This window comes from Triticum urartu, chromosome 1A, assembly GCF_056163025.1.
Source record: "Triticum urartu cultivar PI428250 chromosome 1A, HENAU_Tu73, whole genome shotgun sequence".
In the NCBI taxonomy this organism is placed as follows: Eukaryota; Viridiplantae; Streptophyta; class Magnoliopsida; order Poales; family Poaceae; genus Triticum; species Triticum urartu.
The window spans coordinates 382,635,371-382,656,935 of record NC_141873.1 but is presented as its reverse complement, the minus strand read 5'-3'; the positions used below and the strand labels follow the sequence as shown (position 1 = coordinate 382,656,935).

General features: G+C 47.3%; 1 protein-coding gene across 1 annotated transcript; it reads left to right on the top strand.

Annotated features, from left to right (window-relative positions):
• The first annotated feature begins 18,622 nt into the window (after positions 1 to 18,622).
• On the top strand, positions 18,623 to 20,762 carry LOC125513556 (uncharacterized). The gene has a single exon (XM_087522159.1). The coding sequence runs from the start codon at positions 18,840 to 18,842 to the stop codon at positions 19,950 to 19,952; it is 1,113 nt and encodes a 370-aa protein (XP_087378285.1). The 5' UTR covers positions 18,623 to 18,839; the 3' UTR covers positions 19,953 to 20,762.
• Positions 20,763 to 21,565: the final 803 nt, after the last annotated feature.

The window sequence follows — 21,565 nt, the reverse complement described above, 5'->3', positions numbered from 1 at the left end:
GCTTAATGAGCCTTTTGCTTCATGTGCTTAGTGATATGCTCCAAAACCCTCAACTACTTTCCCATATCCACATATGACCTAAACCCTAAGCCAAACTCGGTCCTACCGATTCTTTCTATCCGGCGCCACCGAGTTTCACTTGTCATAAGCCACTGCCAAACCCTAGCAAATCGGTTCTACCGATAGGGATCTCGGTCTCACCGAGATGGGATTGCAAACTCTCTGTTTCCCTTTCGTAACTTTTCGGTCTCACCGAAAGAGCGAATCGGTCCCACCGAGATTGCAATGTAAATTCAGTGTTTCCTTTTTGTAACTTTTCGGTCTCACCGAAAGAGCAAATCGGTCCCACCGAGTTTGCCTGACCAACTCTCTGGTTAGCTAATTACCAAAATCGGTCTCACCGAGTTTGTGTAATCGGTCTCACTGAGATTATGTTATGCCTAAACCCTAACCATATCGGTCCTACCGAGTTGCATGTCAGTCCCACCGAAAATCTCTAACGGTCACTAGGTTTACCTTTTCGGTCCGACCAAGTTTGTTGATTCGGTCCCACCGAGATTGGAAAACTGTGTGTAACGGTTGGATTTTGTGTGGAGACTATATATACCCCTCCACCTCCTCTTCATTCGTGGAGAGAGCCATCAGAACACATACACAATTCCAACTCATATGTTCTGAGAGAGAACCACCTACTCATGTGTTGAGACCAAGATATTCCATTCCTACCATATGAATCTTGATCTCTAGCCTTCCCCAAGTTGCTTTCCACTCAAATCTTCTTTCCAAAAAATCCAAATCCTATGAGAGAGAGTTGAGTGTTGGGGAGACTATCATTTGAAGCACAAGAGCAAGGAGTTCATTACCTACACACCATTTGTTACTTCTTGGAGAGTGGTGTCTCCTAGATTGGCTAGGTGTCACTTGGGAGCCTCCGACAAGATTGTGGAGTTGAACCAAGGAGTTTGTAAGGGCAAGGAGATCGCCTACTTCATGAAGATCTACCGCTAGTGAGGCAAGTCCTTCGTAGGCGATGGCCATGGTGGGATAGACAAGGTTGCTACTTCGTGGACCCTTTGTGGGTGGTTGCTTCTTCGTGGACCCTTCGTGGGTGGAGCCCTCCGTGGACTCGCGCAACCGTTACCCTTCATGGGTTGAAGTCTCCATCAACGTGGATGTAGGATAGCACCACCTATCCGAACCACGAGAAAAACATCAGTGTCTCCAATTGCGTTTGAATTCTCCAAACCCTTCCCTTTACATTCTTGCAAGTTGCATGCTTTACTTTCCGCTGCCAATATACTCTTTGCATGCTTGCTTGAATTGTGTGATGATTGCTTGACTTGTCCTACAATAGCTAAAATCTGCCAAGAACTAAAATTGGGAAAAGGTTAAGTTTTTATTTGATCAAGTAGTCTAATCACCCCCCCTCTAGACATACTTTCGATCCTACACCTTGCCCTGCGGACGACGCCGAGGTATTGTCTCAAGAGGTACTGGGTCAAGGGGAGACAGTCCCGGAGGCGCCTCAAGGAGACCTTCCGGACTCCGGCAGCAGAGGGAACAAGGCCCCTGAGGGCTCCGAGTTCGGCCCTCAGTCGAACACCGCGCCGGAACCTCCAGTGGTTCCGGACTCGGGCAGGCGGCCTCCTTCCAAGAGGGGCAAGACGCCTGTGCCAGTGACCTCTGTCCATCCAGAGGCACCGGACAATCTGCTGGGAGCGCTTCGCAGCGCTTCCATCGATGAGGAGCACCGTACTATTATGAGTGCGGTGGTCCAGAAGGTTCAGTCCGCCAAGAGCGGATTGACTGAAGCCTGTGCCAGCCTTCTAACAGGCTTTGAGGTAAGTGTTTAAAATATAGGAAAAATATTACTTTATAGACAGTAGCCCCTGATGCTTTATTCGGTGTTCACAAAGAAAAGCCGAACAGAGGATCAAACAATATCGCAGGAGTCTAATATAAGTATGTCAATATGCGTATGCAGGCTTCGCTGCTGGCATCTGCCGCACTGACTGCGGAGGTCGCCGCACTGAAGCAGGACCTTAAAGGGTCCAAGGACGAGCTCGACCTTGCTAAGAGGCAGCTCGAGGAGAACAAAGGTAAGTAGTACCTAGTCTATGGATATGTATAAAAAGAATGCGATTGCAAAATGACAGGATCATCATGAATTTGCTAGGGGCCACGACCAAAGTGGCGACCCTAAAGCAAGCGCCGCCCGAGGCCGAAGATAAAGCGGCCAGGGAGCGCACCGAGCGGGAAAGGCAAGAGGCTCGGGTGGGCGAGGTGCAGCAAAAGCTCCAAGCTCTCGTGTCGAAGCACGAGGCCTTGGAGCGTGACTCGAAGACGCAAGAGTTCGAGCTTGCCACCGCCCTTGAGAGCGTGAAAAATGCCAAGGCTGAAGCCCAAAAGGCCCTCCAGGAGATTGATGCAATGAAGAAGATAGCGGCGAATAAGGCATTCTATATGCAAAGCAAGCATGTAAAAGTAAATTACTTGTTACTTACCCGAATCAGGAGCTCTCCAGGAGCATTCGCAGATTTTCCCCGCAGCATGTCGGATGCCGTAACATTTTACCAGGCCGAGGAAGGAAGCTCAACGGAGAAGTTGTTCTGGGCCCAATATACTGGGACCGAACACCCGGTGCCTATGAGCGGCCAGCTAAAGCAGCTGGTCGAGCTACACAAGGCGGCCGAACAGGCCATGAAGGGATTTATAGTCCGGCTGTGGCCTGGCGACGCCCTTCCGAATAGCTACTTCGGCCTGGTGAGGCAGCTTGTGGATGCCTGCCCACGGCTGGAAGTCGTCAAGCGGTCCCTCTGCATCGAAGGTGCACGCCGGGCTTTCGCCCGTGTGAAGGTGCAATGGGCCAAGCTAGACGCCGTGAAGCTGATCAAGGAAGGACCGCCGCAGGGCAAGGAGCATCGCACCCCAGAAATATATTATGAGGGTGTCCTGAAGGGTGCCCGTCTTGTAGCGGACGAATGCCCAAAGGATGTAATATTGAAGTAAACTTGCTCGTTTGATCCTGTATGATGAGAACTTGTTTCATATGCGCTATGCAACACTTGTTTGAATTTAAAATATTACCTTCTCTTTGGCTGTTTATCCAATCTGAGAGATGGCTAGTCCTCGGCTTCTGCCCCCATGCCACGAGTGCTGGGGTGTTCGGGATAAACCTGAGCACTCTTGTTCCCATTTTTGGGTCCTTCGAGGGAGGTGCTCAGCACAGCGAACAAGGCAACCGTACTAATAATGCTTTATCACTCTCACTTAGCACTAGAATTCTATAATTTTAAATTTCGGCGAAGCCCCTGGTATGCGGAAGGCCGAATTCGGGGCTCGATACACGCCTTTAAGCCGGACAGGACCGACTCCTCGCTCTAAGTGGCATAAGTCTTTAGGGACTCGAAAACCTCTCGAACAGCGACCAGTCTCTCGCCTTATCATGACAGTCAGTTTTAGCTTTCTCTACTGAGGTGCTTAGCCCAGCAGAACCGGGGCACAATCGCAGTAGTTCTCCTAGTGCTACCTTAGCCGATAGAGCGGAATGCAAGGTACGAAAACATAGGAGCCGGGCAAACCCAACATTTGACCAAAGACATGATTCGGAGCTGATGCATATAATGCTATAAGTTCGGGGTGCCGCACTTGTGAAAGTGTTCGGACTTCTCACACCATATTGTGGGGTACTTAAGCCCCTGGTGTATTGGCCGTACCAAAAGTGTACGGTTGCAAGGTGTCATTAATGAACACACACACACATATATATATATAACAAGAATGCAATAATAGTCGTAATGGTATGCATTGTTTATTCAAAAAGGTGCGTTAAAGCAGAATAATGCAGATAGTGCGATAAGCAAAAAGTAGGACTATGTCCCTTCCAAAGGTAAGCTGAGGAATAATATTAAAGCAAATATTTCACTCGTTATTGTAATCCACCTAGGAGTTCCGTGGAGTGACGTAGCTTTCTGCAGGTTGCTGCATCATGTGTTTGGCAATCATGCTGCCCGACAGGGTTTCCAGAGATTAAAGTCCTGAAAGAGAAAAATAACAAAGCGGGAAGCCCCTAGTGCGGTTTAAGCCGCGTATTGGGGCGTGCCGTAGTTGTGCCCCCTCCCCGCCTGTGCCCATGGTATTTTTAATGCGTAATTATGTACACGTGGCATGGATTTTGCCGTTCGGCTGGGACTGGGGTGGTGGCCGCATTGCTACGCGAGCTTAGATCGTGCCAAGCGGTCCAGTTGCCGATTACTCCAAGAGCGCTTGAAGGTGTCCGGGTCTTGAAACGCCGAACTGGTAGGTTGCCTTGAGAGGCTGCTTTGCGCTTCTGCTGCGAGGGCCGCAGTGTGCTCCTCCGTGCGGAGAGAGCGCTCTGTGTTTACATTAACTATGATGACCCCCCGAGGTCCTGGCATCATGAGCTTCAGGTATGCATAATGCGGTTCGCCTGAGCAGTGCATGATAGCCACTGCAGAACGGGACTATATCGAAGATTAATTCTTCGCTTCGGAAGTTATCCGGGGATCTGAAAACCACTTCCAGTGTAATTGAGCCTGTGCAATGGGCCTCTACACCTAGAATGACGCCTTTAAAGGTCGTTTTTGTGGGTTTGATCCTTGAGGGGTCTATACCCATTTTGCGCACTGTGTCCTGGTAAAGCAGGTTCAGGCTGCTGCCGCCATCCATAAGGACTCGAGTGAGGTGAAATCCGTCGATGATTGGGTCTAGGACCAGTGCGGCGAATCCGCCATGACGGATACTAGTGGGGTGGTCCCTGCGATCGAAGGTGATCGGACAGGAGGACCATGGGTTGAACTTTGGGACGACTGGCTCCAACGCATATACATCCCTGAGCGCACACTTCCGCTCTCTCTTGGGAATGTGGGTTGCGTATATCATGTTCGCCGTCCGCACTTGTGGGGGGAACCACTTCTGTCCTCCGGTGTTCGGCTGCCGTGGCTCTTCCTCGTCATCGCTATGTGGCCCCTTATCTTTGTTTTCGGCAATTAACTTGCCGGCCTGCTTGAATACCCAACAATCCCTATTGGTGTGGTTGGCTGGCTTGTCGGGGGTGCCGTGTATTTGACACGAGCGATCGAGTATGCGGTCCAATCTGGACGGGCCCGGAGTGCTTCTTTTAAATGGCTTTTTCCGCTAACCAGGTTTAGAGCCTTTGAATCCGGCATTGACTGCCGTATCCTCGGTATTGTTGCTGTTAATGCGGCGCTTATGTTTGTTGCGACGTGACCTGCTATTGCCATCCATGGTGTCCGAAGTACCATGGTTCTTTGATATGTTATTACTGTGAGCCAGCCAGCTGTCTTCACCCGCACAAAAGCGGGTCATTAGTGTCGTGAGGGCTGCCATAGATTTCGGCTTTTCCTGACCAAGGTGCCGGGCTAGCCACTCGTCGCGGATGTTGTGTTTGAAAGCTGCTAGGGCCTCTGCATCCGGACAGTCGACGATTTGATTTTTCTTTGTTAGAAACCGAGTCCAGAATTGCCTGGCCGATTCTTCTGGCTGCTGAATTATGTGGCTCAAGTCATCGGCATCTCGTGGTTGCACATATGTGCCCTGAAAGTTGTCGAGGAATGCGGCCTCCAGATCTTCCCAACAGCTAATGGGCTATGCTGGCAAGCTGTTAAGCCAATGCCGCGCTGGTCCTTTGAGTTTTAGTGGGAGGTATTTGATGGCGTATAAGTCATCACCGCGGGCCATGTGGATGTGGAGGAGGAAATCCTCGATACATACCGCAGGATCTGTTGTGTCGTCGTATGATTCAATATTTACGGGTTTGAAACCCTCTGGGATTTGATGATCCATTACTTCGTCTGTGAAGCATAGGGGGTGTGCAGCGCCTCTGTACTGGGCTATGTCGCGACGCAGCTCGAATGAGTCGTGTCCGCTGTGGTCGGCCCGACCGGACTTACTTTTTCTGTATCCCACATGACGTTTATCGTCTTGCATAGTGGCGCGCCCTCGTGATCTGTAGATCGATCTTGCATGTTTTGCTTTGTCCTCCAATACGTCTCACAGGTCTGGCGTATTTCCCCATGCCTTTTTATTTGAATGGCGTCGGGGTGCAGGCTGAGTTTTTGGCTGGAATGCCTCTCTATCGCAGCCACGAGGTGGCCGATCAGCCGCGTCATACGCTTCTTCCTCCAGTCGGGGTAGCAGCCTGCATTTTGGGTAACTCTTGGAGGGGCGCTCGAGTTTATATTCCTCGGCCGCGAGGACTTCAATCCATCTGTCAGCTAGCAGATCTTGATCAGCTTGAAGCTGCTGCTGCTTTTTCTTAAGGCTATTTTCCGTGGCTATAAGCCGGCGCTTGAAGCGCTCTTGTTCGACGGGATCCTCTGGCACGGCGAATTCGTCATCGCCGAGGCTTGCCTCGTCTTCGGAGGGGGCATGTAATTATCATCCTCCGCCTCTCCATCTGCCGCTCTCTCAGGAGGGCTGGCTCCTCCATCCCCCTGATCTAAATCTTGCTGGAGGGGATTGTTGTTGTCTTCGGCACTATCCGGACTATTATTATCTCCTGTGCTGATATCACCACTTTTGCTTTGGCGGGACTTAGAGCGGCACCACTGACGTTGGCGCTTGGGTTGCTTCTTGGAGGGGTCATCCTCTGTTGTCTCGTTGCCATTGCCTTCTTTGGGTGTGTCCACCATGTATATATTGTATGATGAGGTGGCTGTCCAGTGCTCTGTGGGCAGTGGTTCCTCTTCGTCTCCCGCATCGTCGTCCATACCGTCTATGTCTTCGGAGTCGAAGTCGAGCATGTCAGTTAAGTCATCGACAGTGGCTACTAAGTGGGTGGTGGGTGGGCCGCGAATTTCTTCGTCGTCCGCATCCCAATCCTGCCAGACATAGTTCGGCCAGGATCCTCCTGACAAGGAGAGAGACCTTAATGAGTTCAGTATGTCGCCAAAGGGCGAGTGCTGAAAAATATCTGCGGAGGTAAACTCCATGATCGGCGCCCAATCGGATTCGCTAGGAACGGGCGCAGGCGGTTCAGAGTGCGTGGCAGGAGAAAGATCCGGTAGTTTGACAACACGGCACTCATGCAGGGTAAAGTCGATGTTCGGCTCGATCGCCGATGGGGATAAGGCTTCTGTGGCGGGGTCCATCCACCCGTCCATGGACGACGCAACTGGCTCCGAATTGAGGGTCGGAGCGGCTGCCGGTGCGATCTCCTGAACACTGTCTGATGGTAGAGCTAAATCGTACTCATCGTGACCGCGTGACGCACAAGGCAGAGGCTCGAATCCGTCGAAGATCAAGTCTCCGCGGATATCGGCCGTGTAGTTTAAGCTTCCAAACCTGACCTGGTGGCCAAGGGCATAACTTTCGATCTGCTCCAGATGGCCAAGCGAGTTGGCCCACAGTACGAAGCCGCCGAACACAAAGATCTGTCCGGGGAGAAAAGTCTCACCCTGGACTGCATCGCTATCGATGATAGAAGGAGCCATCAAGCCTAGCAGCGATGACACGGAGGAACTCTCAAAGAAAGCACCAATGTCGGTGTCAAAACCAGCGGATCTCGGGTAGGGGGTCCCGAACTGTGCGTCTAAGGCGGATGGTAACAGGAGGCAGGGGACACGATGTTTTACCCAGGTTCGGGCCCTCTTGATGGAGGTAAAACCCTACGTCCTGCTTGATTAATATTGATGATATGGGTAGTACAAGAGTAGATCTACCACGAGATCAGAGAGGCTAAACCCTAGAAGCTAGCCTATGATATGATTGTATGTATGTCCTACGGACTAAAACCCTCCAGTTTATATAGACACCGGAAAGGGCTAGGGTTACACAAGGTCGGTTACAAAGGAGGAGATATACATATCTGTATTGCCTAGCTTGCCTTCCACGCCAAGTAGAGTCCCATCCGGACACGAGACGAAGTCTTCAATCTTGTATCTTCATAGTCTAACAGTCTGGTCAAAGGATATAGTCCGGCTGTCCGGAGACCCCCCAATCCAGGACTCCCTCACCTACGCACCCCAAACTACCAGATACTGAGCCAAAACCCTAATTCCACCGCCGTAACTTTCTGTATCCATGAGATCCCATCTTGGGGCCTTTTCCGGAGCTCCGCGGGAGGGGGCATCAATCACGGAGGGCTTCTACATCAACACCATAGCCTCTCCGATGAAGTGTGAGTAGTTTACTTCAGACCTTCGGGTCCATAGTTATTAGCTAGATGGCTTCTTCTCTCTTTTTGGATCTCAATACAAAGTTCTCCCCCTCTCTTATGGAGATCTATTCGATGTAATCTTCTTTTGTGGTGTGTTTGTTGAGACCGATGAATTGTGGGTTTATGATCAAGTTTATCTATGAACAATATTTGAATCTTCTCTGAATTCTTTTATGTATGATTGGTTATCTTTGCAAGTCTCTTCGAATTATCAGTTTGGTTTGGCCTACTAGATTGATCTTTCTTGCAATGGGAGAAGTGCTTAGCTTTGGGTTCAATCTTGCGGTGTCCTTTCCCAGTGACAGTAGGGGCAGCAAGGCAGTATTGTATTGTTGCCATCGAGGATAACAAGATGGCGTTTATTTCATATTGCATGAGTTTATCCCTCTACATCATGTCATCTTGCTTAAAGCATTACTCTGTTCTTTGAACTTAATACTCTAGATGCATGCCGGATAGCGGTCGATGTGTGGAGTAATAGTAGTAGATGCAGGCAGGAGTTGGTCTACTTGTCTCGGACATGATGCCTATATACATGATCATACCTAGATATTCTCATAACTATGCTCAATTTTGTCAATTTCTCAACATTAATTTGTTCATCCACCGTAATACTTACGCTCTCGAGAGAAGCCACTAGTGAAACCTATGGCCCCCGGGTCTATTTTCTATCATATTAATCTTCCGTTAACAAGCTATTTCCTTTTCCGTTTATTTTGCTTTCTTTACTTTGCATCTTTATCATAAAAATACCAAAAATCTTACCTTATCATATCTATCAGATCTCACTCTCGTAGGTGACCGTGAAGGGATTGACAACCCCTTTATTGCGTTGGTTGTGAGGAGTTTATTTGTTTGTGTAGGTGCGAGGGACTCGTGCGTGGCCTCCTACTGGATTGATACCTTGGTTCTCAAAAACTGAGGGAAATATTTACTCTACTTTGCTGCATCACCCTTTCCTCTTCAAGGGAAAACCAACGCAGTGCTCAAGAGGTAGCAATCATCCAACATGATTGAGCTTGCCTTCCCCCCTCATGCTAGCCAAATTCTTTGCACCAAGTAGAGATACTACTTGTGCTTCCAAATACCCTTAAACCCAATTTTGCCATGAGAGTCCACCATATCTACCTATGGATTGAATAAGATCCTTCAAGTAAGTTGTCATCGGTGCAAGTAATAAAAATTGCTCTCTAAATATGTATGACTTATTAGTGTGGGAGAAAATAAGCTTTATACGATCTTGTGATGTGGAAGAAATAAAAGCGACGGACTGCATAATAAAGGTCCACATCCCAAGTGGCAATATAAAGTGACGCTCTTTCGCATTAAGATTTTGTGCATCCAACCATAAAAGCATGTGACAACCTCTGCTTCCCTCTGCGAAGGGCCTATCTTTTACTTTTATCTCCTACCTTACATAAGAGTCATGGTGATCTTCACCTTTCCTTTTTACATTTTATCTTTTGGCAAGCACAATATGTTGGAAGGATCCTGGTATATATGGCTAATTGGATGTGAGTTTTCATGAACTATTATTGTTGACATTACCCTTGAGGTAAAACGTTGGGAGGCAAAACTAAAAGTCCCTATCTTTCTCTGTGTCCGATTAAAACTCCATACCCATAAGTATTGCGTGAGTGTTAGCAATTGTGAAATACTATATGATAGTTGAGTATGTGGACTTGCTGAAAAGCTCTTATATTGACTCCTTCCTATGTTATGATAAATTGCAATTGCTCCAATGACTGAGATTATAGTTTGTTAGTTTTCAATGAAGTTTATGATTCATACTTGAAATTGTGATTGAATTATTACTCTAGCATAAGATATCATATGACAATAATTATATAAGTTGTTGTTCTAAGAATGATCATGATGCCGTCATGTCCGTATTTTATTTTTATCGACACCTCTATCTCTATACATGTGGACATATTTTTCGATTTCGGCTTTCGCTTGAGGACAAGCGAGGTCTACGCTTGGGGGAGTTGATACGTCTATTTTGCATCATGCTTTTATATCGATATTTATTGCATTATGGGATGTTAATACACATTATGTCACAATACTTATGCCTATTCTCTCTTATTTTACAAGGTTTACATAAAGAGGGAGGATGCCGGCAGCTGGGATTCTGGGCTGGAAAAGGAGCAAATATTAGAGACCTATTCTGCACAGCTCCAAAATTCCTGAAACTTCACGGAAGCTATTTTCAGAATATATAAAAAATACTGAGCGCAAGAAGTTCCTGAGGGGGCCCACACCCTGGCCACGAGGGTGGGGGCGCGCCCCCTGCCTCGTGGGCTCCCTGGTGGCCCTCCGATGCCCATCTTCTGCTATATGGAGTCTTTCGTTGAGGAAAAAAAATCATAAGCAAGCTTTCGGGACGAGACTCTGCCGCCACGAGGCGGAACCTTGGCGGAACCAATCTAGGGCTCCGGCGGAGCTGTTCTGTCGGGGACACTTCCCTCCAAGAGGGGGAAATCATCACCATCGTCATCACCAACGATCCTCTCATAGGGAGGGGTCAATCGCCATCAACATCTTCACCAGCACCATCTCCTCTCAAACCCTAGTTCATCTCTTGTATCCAATTCTTGTCTCTAAGTCTGGGATTGGTACCTGTAGGTTGCTAGTAGTGTTGATTACTCCTTGTAGTTGATGCTAGTTGGTTTACTTGATGGAAGATCATATGTTCAGATCCTATATGCATATCAATACCCCTATGATTATGGACATGAATATGCTTTGTGAGTAGTTATGTTTGTTCTTGAGGACATGGGAGAAGTCTTGCTATTAGTAGTCATGTGAATTTGGTATTCGTTCGATATTTTGATGAGATGTATGTTGTCTCTCCTCTAGTGGTGTTATGTGAACGTCGACTACATGACACTTCACCATTATTTTGGCCTAGAGGAAGGCATTGGGAAGTAATAAGTAGATGATGTGTTGCTAGAGTGACAGAAGCTTAAACCCTAGTTTATGCGTTGCTTCATAAGGGGCTGATTTGGATCCATATGTTTCATGCTATGGTTAGGTTTACCTTAATACTTTTGTTGTAGTTGCGGATGCTTGCAATATCATAAGTGGGATGCTTGTCCAAGTAAGGATAGTACCCAAGCACCGGTCCACCCACATACCAAATTATCAAAGTACCGAACGCGAATCATATGAATGTGATGAAAACTAGCTTGACGATAATCCCCATGTGTCCTCGGGAGCGCTTTTCTCTATATAAGAGTTTGTCCAGGCTTGTCCTTTATTACAAAAAGGGTTGGGCCACCTTGCTGCACCTTATTTACTTTATTTATTTGTTGCTCGTTACCAATTACCTTATCACAAAACTATCTGTTACCTATAATTTCAGTGCTTGCAGAGAATACCTTGCTAAAAACCGCTTATCATTTCCTTCTGCTCCTTGTTGGGTTCGACACTCTTACTTATCGAAAGGACTATGATAGATCCCCTATACTTGTGGGTCATCATAATGGCAGATCGAGTCTCCTGGCGATGAGGACTTTGCTTGGTGATTCATGACTCGTAGCAATGACATCGGCAAGTGAGGGCGACAACACAGGTGGAGTACAAAGTCTTAGTTTTCAGGATGAAAACCCAAGGCCTGGTCTTAATTGGTTGTGCTTGATAGTGACCTTGTTGAAGGCTTTATTTTGAGAGCGCGGATCTTCTTCAGGGTGAAAACCTAAGATCTAGGATTAGACGATGACGGTGCTTGTGCACTGTCTTCTTCTTGGAGGCGTCACTTTTCGAGAGTTTGGACTTCGGGTGTTGTCTAGGTGGTGGTTCATGCTGCAACTACAAGGAATTGATCACTGTAGCAGGATCTTTTTTTCCTTTTTATTTTTGTCTTTTGGTTGCGTGCATCTGTAATGTCTTTACGATATTGTGTTGTTGCAGAGGCTGGGTGTAATTGGTATCTATGTGATATTAATGTATTTCCCTTGTCGAAAAAGGCGAGGTGATTGATTCATCTTAATTGCACAAATATGACAAAATAAGTACCTTCTTCGTCTCAAAATAAGTGTCTGAACTTTGTACTAATTTTAATGTAAAGTTATACTAAAGTTAAGAGACTTATTTTGAGACAGAGAGAGTACTCAACTGCTTTTCTACCTGGAATTACTTGCTAACTAGCTACTAAATGAAGGAAATATGCCCTAGAGGCAATAATGAAGTTGTTATTTATATTTCCTTATATCATGATAAATGTTTATTATTCATGCTAGAATTGTATTAACTGGAAACTTGATACATGTGTGGATACATAGACAAAACATAGTGTCCCTAGTAAGCCTCTACTAGACTAGCTCGTTAATCGAAGATGGTTAAGTTTCCTAACCATGGACATGTGTTGTCATTTGATGAACGACATCACATCATTAGGAGAATGATGTGATGGACAAGACCCATTCGTTAGCTTAGCATAATGATCGTTAAGTTTTATTGCTATTGCTTTCTTCATGACTTATACATATTCCTTTGACTATGAGATTATGCAACTCCCGGATACCGTAGGAATACCTTGTGTGCTATCAAACGTCACAATGTAACTGGCTGATTATAAAGATGCTCTACAGGTATCTCCAAAGGTGTTTTTTGGGTTGGCATAGATCGAGATTAGGATTTGTCACTCCGAGTATCGGAGAGGTATCTCTGGGCCCTCTCGGTAATGCACATCATGATAAGCCTTGCAAGCAATCTGACTAATGAGTTAGTTACAGGATGATGCATTATGGAACGAGTAAAAAGACTTGCTGGTTACGAGATTGAACTAGGTATGAAGATACCGACGATCAAATCTCAAGCAAGTAACATACCGATGACAAAGGGAATAACGTATGTTGTCATTACGGTACGACCGATAAAGATCTTCGTACAATATGTGGGAACCAATATGAGAATCCAGGTTCTGTTGTTGGTTATTGACCGAAGAGGTGTCTCGGTCATGTCTACATAGTTCTCGAACCCGTAGGGTCCGCACGCTTAACGTTCGATGACGATTTGTATTATGTGAGTTATGTGATTTGGTGACCAAATGTTGTTCGGAGTTCCGGATGAGATCACGGACATGACGAGGAATCTCGAAATGGTCGAGAGGTAAAGATTGATATATTGGATGATAGTATTCGGACACCGGAAGTGTTCCGGATTGTATCAAGTACATATCAAAGTACCGGGGGGTTACCGGAACCACCCGGGGGAAGATATGGGCCATATGGGTCATAGGAGGGAGGCACACCAGCCCACAAAGGGGTGGCGCATCCCCCGGGAAGGAGTCCGAATTGGACTAGGGGAGGGGGTGGCATCCCCTTTCCTTCTCCCCCTCTCTCTCTTTCCCCCTTTCCCCCTCCGGTAAAAGGAAGGGGGGCGAATCCAACTAGGAGCCCAAGTAGGATTCCTCCTACTTGGGCCGCCTAGGGCCGGCCTCCTCCCACTCACTCCTTTATATACATGGGGGGGGGGGGGCTAAAACACACATCAATTATTCCAAGTCGTGTGCGACGCCCCCTCCACAGTTTACGCCTCCGGTCATATTCACGCAGTGCTTAGGCGAAGTCCTGCGCAGATCACTTCACCATCACCATGCCGCCATGCTGACGAAACTCTCCCTCGACAATTTGCTGGATCAAGAGTTCGAGGGACGCCATCGAGCTGAACGTGTGCAGAACTCGGAGGTGCCGTACGTTCGGTGCTTGATCGGTCGGAACGAGAAGAAGTTCGACTACATCAACCGCGTTAACAAACGCTTCCACTTTTCGGTCTACGAGGGTACGTGGACACACTCTCCCCCTCTCATTGCTATGCATCTCCTAGATAGATCTTCTGTGAGCATAGGATTTTTTTTTGAAAATGCATGCTACGTTTCCCATCAGTGGCATTCCGAGCCAGGTCTATGCGTAGATGATATGCATGAGTAGAACACAAAGAGTTGTGGGTGGTGATAGTCACATTGCTTACCACCAACATCTTATTTTGATTCGGCAGTATTGTTGGATGAAGCGGCCCGTACCAACCTTACATGACCACATTCATGAGAACGGTTCCACCGACAGACATGCAACTCGTTTTGCATAAAGGTGGCTGGGGGGTGTCTGTTTCTCCAACTTTAGTTGAATCGAATTTGACTATGGCCGGTCCTTGTTGAAGGTTAAAACAACAAACTTGATGAAACACCGTTGTGGTTTTGATGCGTAGGTAAGAACGGTTCTTACTAGAAGCCCGTAGCAGCCACGTAAAACTTCCAACAACAAAGTAGAGGACGTCTAACTTGTTTTTGTAGGGCATGTTGTGATGTGATATGGTTAAGACATGATGTGATATACGTTGTTGTATGAGATGATCATGTTTTGTAAAAGTTATCTGCAACTGGCAGGAGCCTTATGGTTGTCGCTTTATTGTATGAAATACAATCACCATGTAATTGCTTCACTTTTATGACTATGGGTTAGCAATAGTTGTAGAAGCAATAGTTGGCGAGACGACAACGATGCTACGATGGAGATCAAGGTGTCAAGCCGGTGACGATGGAAATCATGATGGTGCTTTGGAGATGGAGATCAAAGGCACAAGATGATGATGGTCATATCATGTCACATATTTTGATTACATGTGATGTTTATCTTTTATGCATCTTATTTTGCTTAGTACGGCGGTAGCATTATAAGATGATCCCTCACTAAAATTTCAAGGTATAAGTGTTCTCCCTGAGTATGCAGCATTGCGATAGTTCGTCGTGCCGAGACACCATGTGATGATCGGGTGTGATAAGCTCTGCGTTCACATACAACGGGTGCTAGACAGTTTTGCACATGCAGAATACTTGGGTTAAACTTGACGAGCCTAGCATGTACAGACATGGCCTCAGAACACTGGAGACCGAAAGGTCGAATGTGAATCATATATTAGATCAACACAGAGATGTTCACCATTGAAAACTACTCCATCTCACGTGATGATCGAAAATGGTTTAGTTTATAGGGATCACGTGATCGTTTAGATGACTCGAGAGATGTCTATCTAAGTGGGAATTCTTAAGTAGTATGATTAATTGAACTTAATTTATCATGAACTTAGTCCGGGTAGTTTTTGCATATCTATGTTATAGATCAATGGCTCGTGGTACCGTTCCCTTTAATTTTAATGCGTTCCTAGAGAAAGCTAAGTTGAAAGATGATGGTAGCAACTACACGGACTAGATCCGTAACTTGAGGATTATCCTCATTGCTACACAAAAGAATTATGTCCTTAATGCACCGCTAGGTGACAAGCCCCCTCCCGCTAATGTAGACTCTTTGAACGTGTGGCAGACGCGGTCTGATGACTACTCTATAGTTCAGTGTGCCATGCTTTACGGCTTAGAATCGGGACTTCAAAGACGTTTTGAACGTCATGGACCATATGAGATGTTCCAGGAGTTGAAGTTAATATTTCAAGCAAATGCTCGAGTTGAGAGATATGAAGTCTCCAACAAGTTCTATAGATGCAAGATGGAGGAGAATAGTTCTATCAGTGAACACATACTCAGAATGTCTGGGTATCATAATCACTTGACTCAGCTGGGAGTTAATCTTCCAGATGATAGTGTTATTGACAGAGTTCTTCAATCACTGCCACCAAGCTACAAAGGCTTCATGATGAATTAGAATATGCAAGGGATGGATAAGAAAATTCCCGAGCTTTTCGCTATGTTCAAAGCCGCGGAGGTAGAAATCAAGAAAGAGCATCAAGTGTTGATGGTTAACAAGACCACTAGTTTCAAGAAAAAGGGCAAGGGAAAGAAGGAGAACTTCAAGAAGAATGGAAAGCAAGTTGTCACTCCTGGGAAGAAGCCCAAGTATGGACCCAAGCCTGAAACTGAGTGCTTCTACTGCAAAGGGACTGATCACTAGAAGCGGAACTGCCCCAAGTATTTGGCGGATAAGAAGAATGGCAAAGTGAACAAAGGTATATTTGATATACATGTTATTGATGTGTACCTTACTAATGCTCATAGTAGCTCCTGGGTATTTGATACTGGTTCTGTTGCTCATATTTGCAACTCGAAACAGGGGCTACGGATTAAGTGAAGATTGGCTAAGGACGAGGTGATGATGCGCGTCGGGAATGGTTCCAATGTCGATGTGATCGCCGTCGGTACACTACCTCTACATCTACCTTCGGGATTAGTTTTAGACCTGAATAATTGTTATTTGGTGCCAGCGTTGAGCATGAACATTATATCTGGATCTTGTTTGATGCGAGACGGTTATTCATTTAAATCAGAGAATAATGGTTGCTCTATTTATATGAGCAATATATTTTATGGTCATGCACCCTTGAAGAGTGGTCTATTTTTTAAATCTCGATCGTGGTGATACACATATTCATAATATTGATGCCAAAAGATGCAAAGTTGATAATGATAATGCAACATATTTGTGGCACTACCGTTTGGGTCATATTGGCGTAAAATACATGAAGAAACTCCATGCGGATGGACATTTGGAATCTCTTGATTATGAATCATTTGATGCTTGCGAATCATGCCTCATGGGCAAGATGACTAAAACTCTGTTCTCCAGAACAATGGAGCGAGCCACAGACTTATTGAAGATAATACATACCGATGTATGCGGTCCGATGAGTATTGAGACTCGCGGCAGGTATCATTATTTTCTAACCTTCACAGATGATTTGAGCAGATATGGGTATATCTACTTAATGAAACACAAGTCTGAAACATTCAAAAAGTTCAAAGAATTTCAAAGTGAAGTGGAGAATCATCGTAACAAGAAAATAAAATCTCTACAATCTGATCGCGGGGGTGAATAATTGAGTTATGAGTTTGGCCTTCGTTTAAAACAATGTGGAATAGTTTCATAACTCATGTCACCCGAAACACCACAGTGTAATGATGTGTCTGAATATCGTAATCGTACTTTAGAAGGAGGGAGAATCCAACACGAATTGGCTACATTATCATACTCTAGGTGATTGATTCATCTTAACTACACAAAAAGGGCAAAAGAAGTATTTTTTTTCACACCGACATGATACTCTTCTGTATTTGGGGCTCCAAATGCTTTTCTCATGATACGTGAAATAGGAACCTAGAACTCAATCTACTTCCTGAAAACATGATATTTTCACCGCAATATATTTCAATATATTTAGTTTAGATGTCCCTTTGGTGCACTAGAGGATGTATTTCCTAAAGGATTTCAAAGAGTAAATGGCACCAAAATACACCTCTTTGTAAAGAAAAAAAAACTACAACATCGCTGGATTTTAACGAATAATCTGGCCTCTAGGGATAATGAGTAACAAAAAAATAACCAGAGTCTTGTTAATTTTTTTACAGAAGTGCTATTTTTCAGTTGAATGTTTTACATTTGGGCTTCAATCAATTTTTTTACTCTCTAGTTATTCTCTTTCTGTTTCCATTATTATTTATTTATTTATTGCCAATGGACTTTTCGGTGGGTGGTTTTGGTGCCCAAATCTTTATTTATTTATTTTGGGTGATAGACTTTGTTGTGTATGCTGGTTGTTCTTGTAGCTAAATCTTTTTTTGTCTTTCTTTCCCCTTTTTGTTTTTATCTTTGTGTTTGTTTCAAGTTCCATCGGGTGCATATTTGTGCGTTGGTAATTTTACATTTCAAAAATGACGGACTTACAATATACTACTCCCTCCGTTTCAAAATATTTGTCTTTGTAGAGATTTCAACAAATGACTACATACGAAACAAAATGAGTGAATCTACACTTTAAAATATGTCTATATACATTCATATTTGGTAGTCCATTTAAAATCTCTAAAAAGACAAATATTTAGGAACGGGGGGTATATTACATGCAATTTTGGTGTTTAGAGATTATAAGTTTTAGTAATATGCTAAATGCAAACTCGCATGTTGTCTTAAATTTCTTCATAGTTTATGGGACCACAATGGCTAGTGAATGTTCCGTGAGAAGCATGGTGTTTGCGAACGCTTTTTATGACAAGTTCTTCAAACACACGGGACAATTTCTTTAGGAATACATGACAAATTATGCAAAGAAGGAATTTTGCTGTTAAATTTGCCGTGATTGATTGAAGAAATTGCCATGTTCCCACAACATGAAATTCCATGAAAAACGTTCGCAAGAAGCCAAGATTTTCGTAATGCAATGTGGAAATGCACAACCATCATTCCTTCCCTACAAACGACTCCAACTTTTGTTAAGCAGATGGAAGAATGATGATGAGCGGAGGGAAAACAAACTGTCGAAGGCCCACTAATCCAAATCGTAGAAAAGTATCATACTCCTACGAGGCAGGACCGCAGCAGTAGAGTAGTGTATGATGCCTCAGTGTTCCAGAAAAAAAAAGATTAATTAGAATGGGGGAAGAAGAATCCAATACCAATTGGCCACATTATGATTGTGGCCTCGCACAATCTCCCGGCACAGGTATAAATGAGAAGCGGCCATGGACGCCATGGGCCTCGCGTGCTGACAAAGCCACACTTATAAGCCACGGACAACACGCCGCCTCCTCAGCAGCCGCGCCACATCCGAGGCGCCCACGCAGACGCAGCCCAACCCGAGAGCGGAGCAGACAGCAGAGCAAGGGGGAGAGAGGATAGAGGGAGACTGATCGATGTCTTCCGCATCGGTTCCGCCGCCGGTGGCGCCGGAGCGGAGGGTGCCCGTGGTGGTGCCGGTGGTGCCACACTTGGCTGAGGAGGGAGGAGGCGGGAGCGGGAGCGGGGGCATGGCGGGGATATCGCCGAGCATCCTTATCATCGCCGTAATCGTGGTGGTGATGCTTCTGGCGTCCATCTCCATCCACTACTTCATCCGCAGTCTCTGCCGCCGCTCCCCCTCCTCCGCCTCGGGGTCCTCGGCGCCGCCGCTCCCGCTCGTGGCGGTCCGCAGCTCCGCGGTGGCCCCGGCGGCGGCGGCGGCGGCGCCCGTGGCCGACCAGGGGAAGGAGGCGGCCGCGGAGAGGGAGCGGCTCATCGGGCGGCTGCCGCTCTTCACGCTGGCGTCGTCCCTCGCCGCGCTGCCCAGGTCGTCCAGGGACTGCGCCGTGTGCCAGTGCGTGTTCTGCGCCGACGACGAGCTCCGCCTCCTGCCGGCGTGCCGCCACGCCTTCCACTCCGGCTGCGTCGACCCGTGGCTCCGCGCCAACCCGTCCTGCCCGCTCTGCCGCGCCTCCATCGCGCTCCCGTACCCGCCGCTCCCCGAGCTCCTCCGCGTCGAGCTCGGCAGCGTCAGCAGCCGCCGCTCCACGTCGTCCTCCTCCTCCGCGGCCGTCGCCGCGGCGCCGCCAGAGGGAGTCCGGGCGTACCCGCTCCCCAACTCCAACACCAACACAGAGTACCTCGTGGAGGAGGACCTCCAGGTCGTCCTCAAGCCGCCCAGCGCCGCCAACCCGGCGCCGCCGCCGCCCCCCACGGCTCGAATTACCGGCGAGCCGAGCCAGCAGCTGGCAGCCGCGGCGGAGCGCGGGCTGTCGTCGTCCGTGACGCCGACAGCGTCGTTCAGGTCGGTGGGGCGTTCCAGCAGCAGGTGGAGCAACCGGTGGAGCAACCGGTGGAGCAGCGGGCGGTGGAGCAGCCGGTACGACGCCGGGAGCGTGACGGCCGCCGCCACGGCCGAGTGGTGGTGGGACATGGACGGCGGGGTGGCGCCAGCGTCGCGGCGGGCCGAGTCCGAGGACGGCAGCGCCTTCTACGGGTTCGTTAGGTGGCTGACGGGAGCATACTAGCTACGTACTACTAGTAAACAGCGCGTTCCAACGGCGGGACAAGCTCCGGCCTCCGGCGCCGCAGCCCCGGCGCCGCGCATGCAGTGTAATCTCCAAACTGCCCCAAAACCGGATGGATTCTGATGCCGCTGCCGCTGCCGCAGTCTCTGCTTTTGGGCATCCGCGACCTTCTCTCTCTTGGTTTCTTTTGGGGTGCCGTACGGATTACAAAACTGGCTCCGGCTATGTCGGCGGGAAGGCTGAGGAATTCGCTCGCTCGGGGACTTTGAGGCGAACCGAAACGAAACGAAACGAAAATTCCACATCTTCCCAAGCTTTCTGCTCCTACTCTAGTACGTGCTGCATTTTGATTTGAGTTGTACTCCTATACTGGTCAGTTTGTAATTTTCATTCCATTGGTCACTGTGGATTGTGCAGTGCAGTGATGAGGAGAGAGTGATTTTGCTCTCTGTCTCATGTGCGCGACAGTGCGAGACTGTGTGCGTCGTAGCGTGGTACATGAAACTAGTAGGGGACAGCGGTGTGCTTTGAGGCAGGGCAGGCGAAGAAAGCATTTGTTGTGTGTAGGCGTAGAGAGTGCACATGGAGGTGTGGTGTTGTTGGGATATGGGTGCAGATTCCTGGTCCATGCCATGCAGCATGAGCATGAGCATGATCATGAGCGTGAGATCAAGAACTCGGCTCTACTCGGATGGAAAAAGGACTTGGCTGTCCCATTGGACAAGTAATCATCTCCTACTATCATCTGCTAGTAGCTAGCATGAGTATATTATTATCTACTGTTAGTTCAAAGTGATCATTTTTGTTGAACCGGTGTTCCAGTGATCATATCATATCTGCATGCATAAAGTGAGTGGTGGGTACTAGCTCTGGACTGGAGAAACTTTGCTTTGACTGTACCCCTGCACTGACTTGACCTGTCTGCCTGCCTTGTCTTTCTTCCTCCTCCTCCTCAGCACCTCATCCATACCATACCATCCGCATGCAGTATGTACAGCAGCGATTTGCTTGCACTGAAGACAATGGCTTGGTGCATTTTTTAGCCAGAACACTGCATTGTCTTCTTGCCTTTGCCTTGGAGTAGTAGCCTTCGGTACTTTTTACTCCACATATAAGAGCATCTACAACCACGATGAACAAATCCGGCCCATCAAACACCCGCCGGCGCGTTCTGACCAGTCACGTCTTAAATAATGCAATCCATATCCGGACATTTTAGTTATCATATCTCAAATTCATACAACTACATCGATGCATTACACACATCGTCCGACTACTTAATCACTAATAACATGGCATCCGAATACCAAAATTTGACATGTTTGGCTATGATGGAGATCATCCACGGCTGCCATTGTCGTCCCTCTCGCGGAAGTACCGGTCGAAGACGCGGTAGGGATCGAGCCGGATCTGCTCGTCGCCGGAGCTGTCCTCCTTCGGTGGCAGTTCGGCCATGGCACAGACCACCCAATTCTGCTCTCAGGCGAGGGCGCGCGTGTTCCTACGTTGTCGCTTCTTCACAATGAGGACGCGGATGGCTTCCTCTGCGGCCGTCTGCGCCGCCGCATTAGCCGTCTCCGTTGCCGCCATTTCCACCACGATACGAGTCTCGG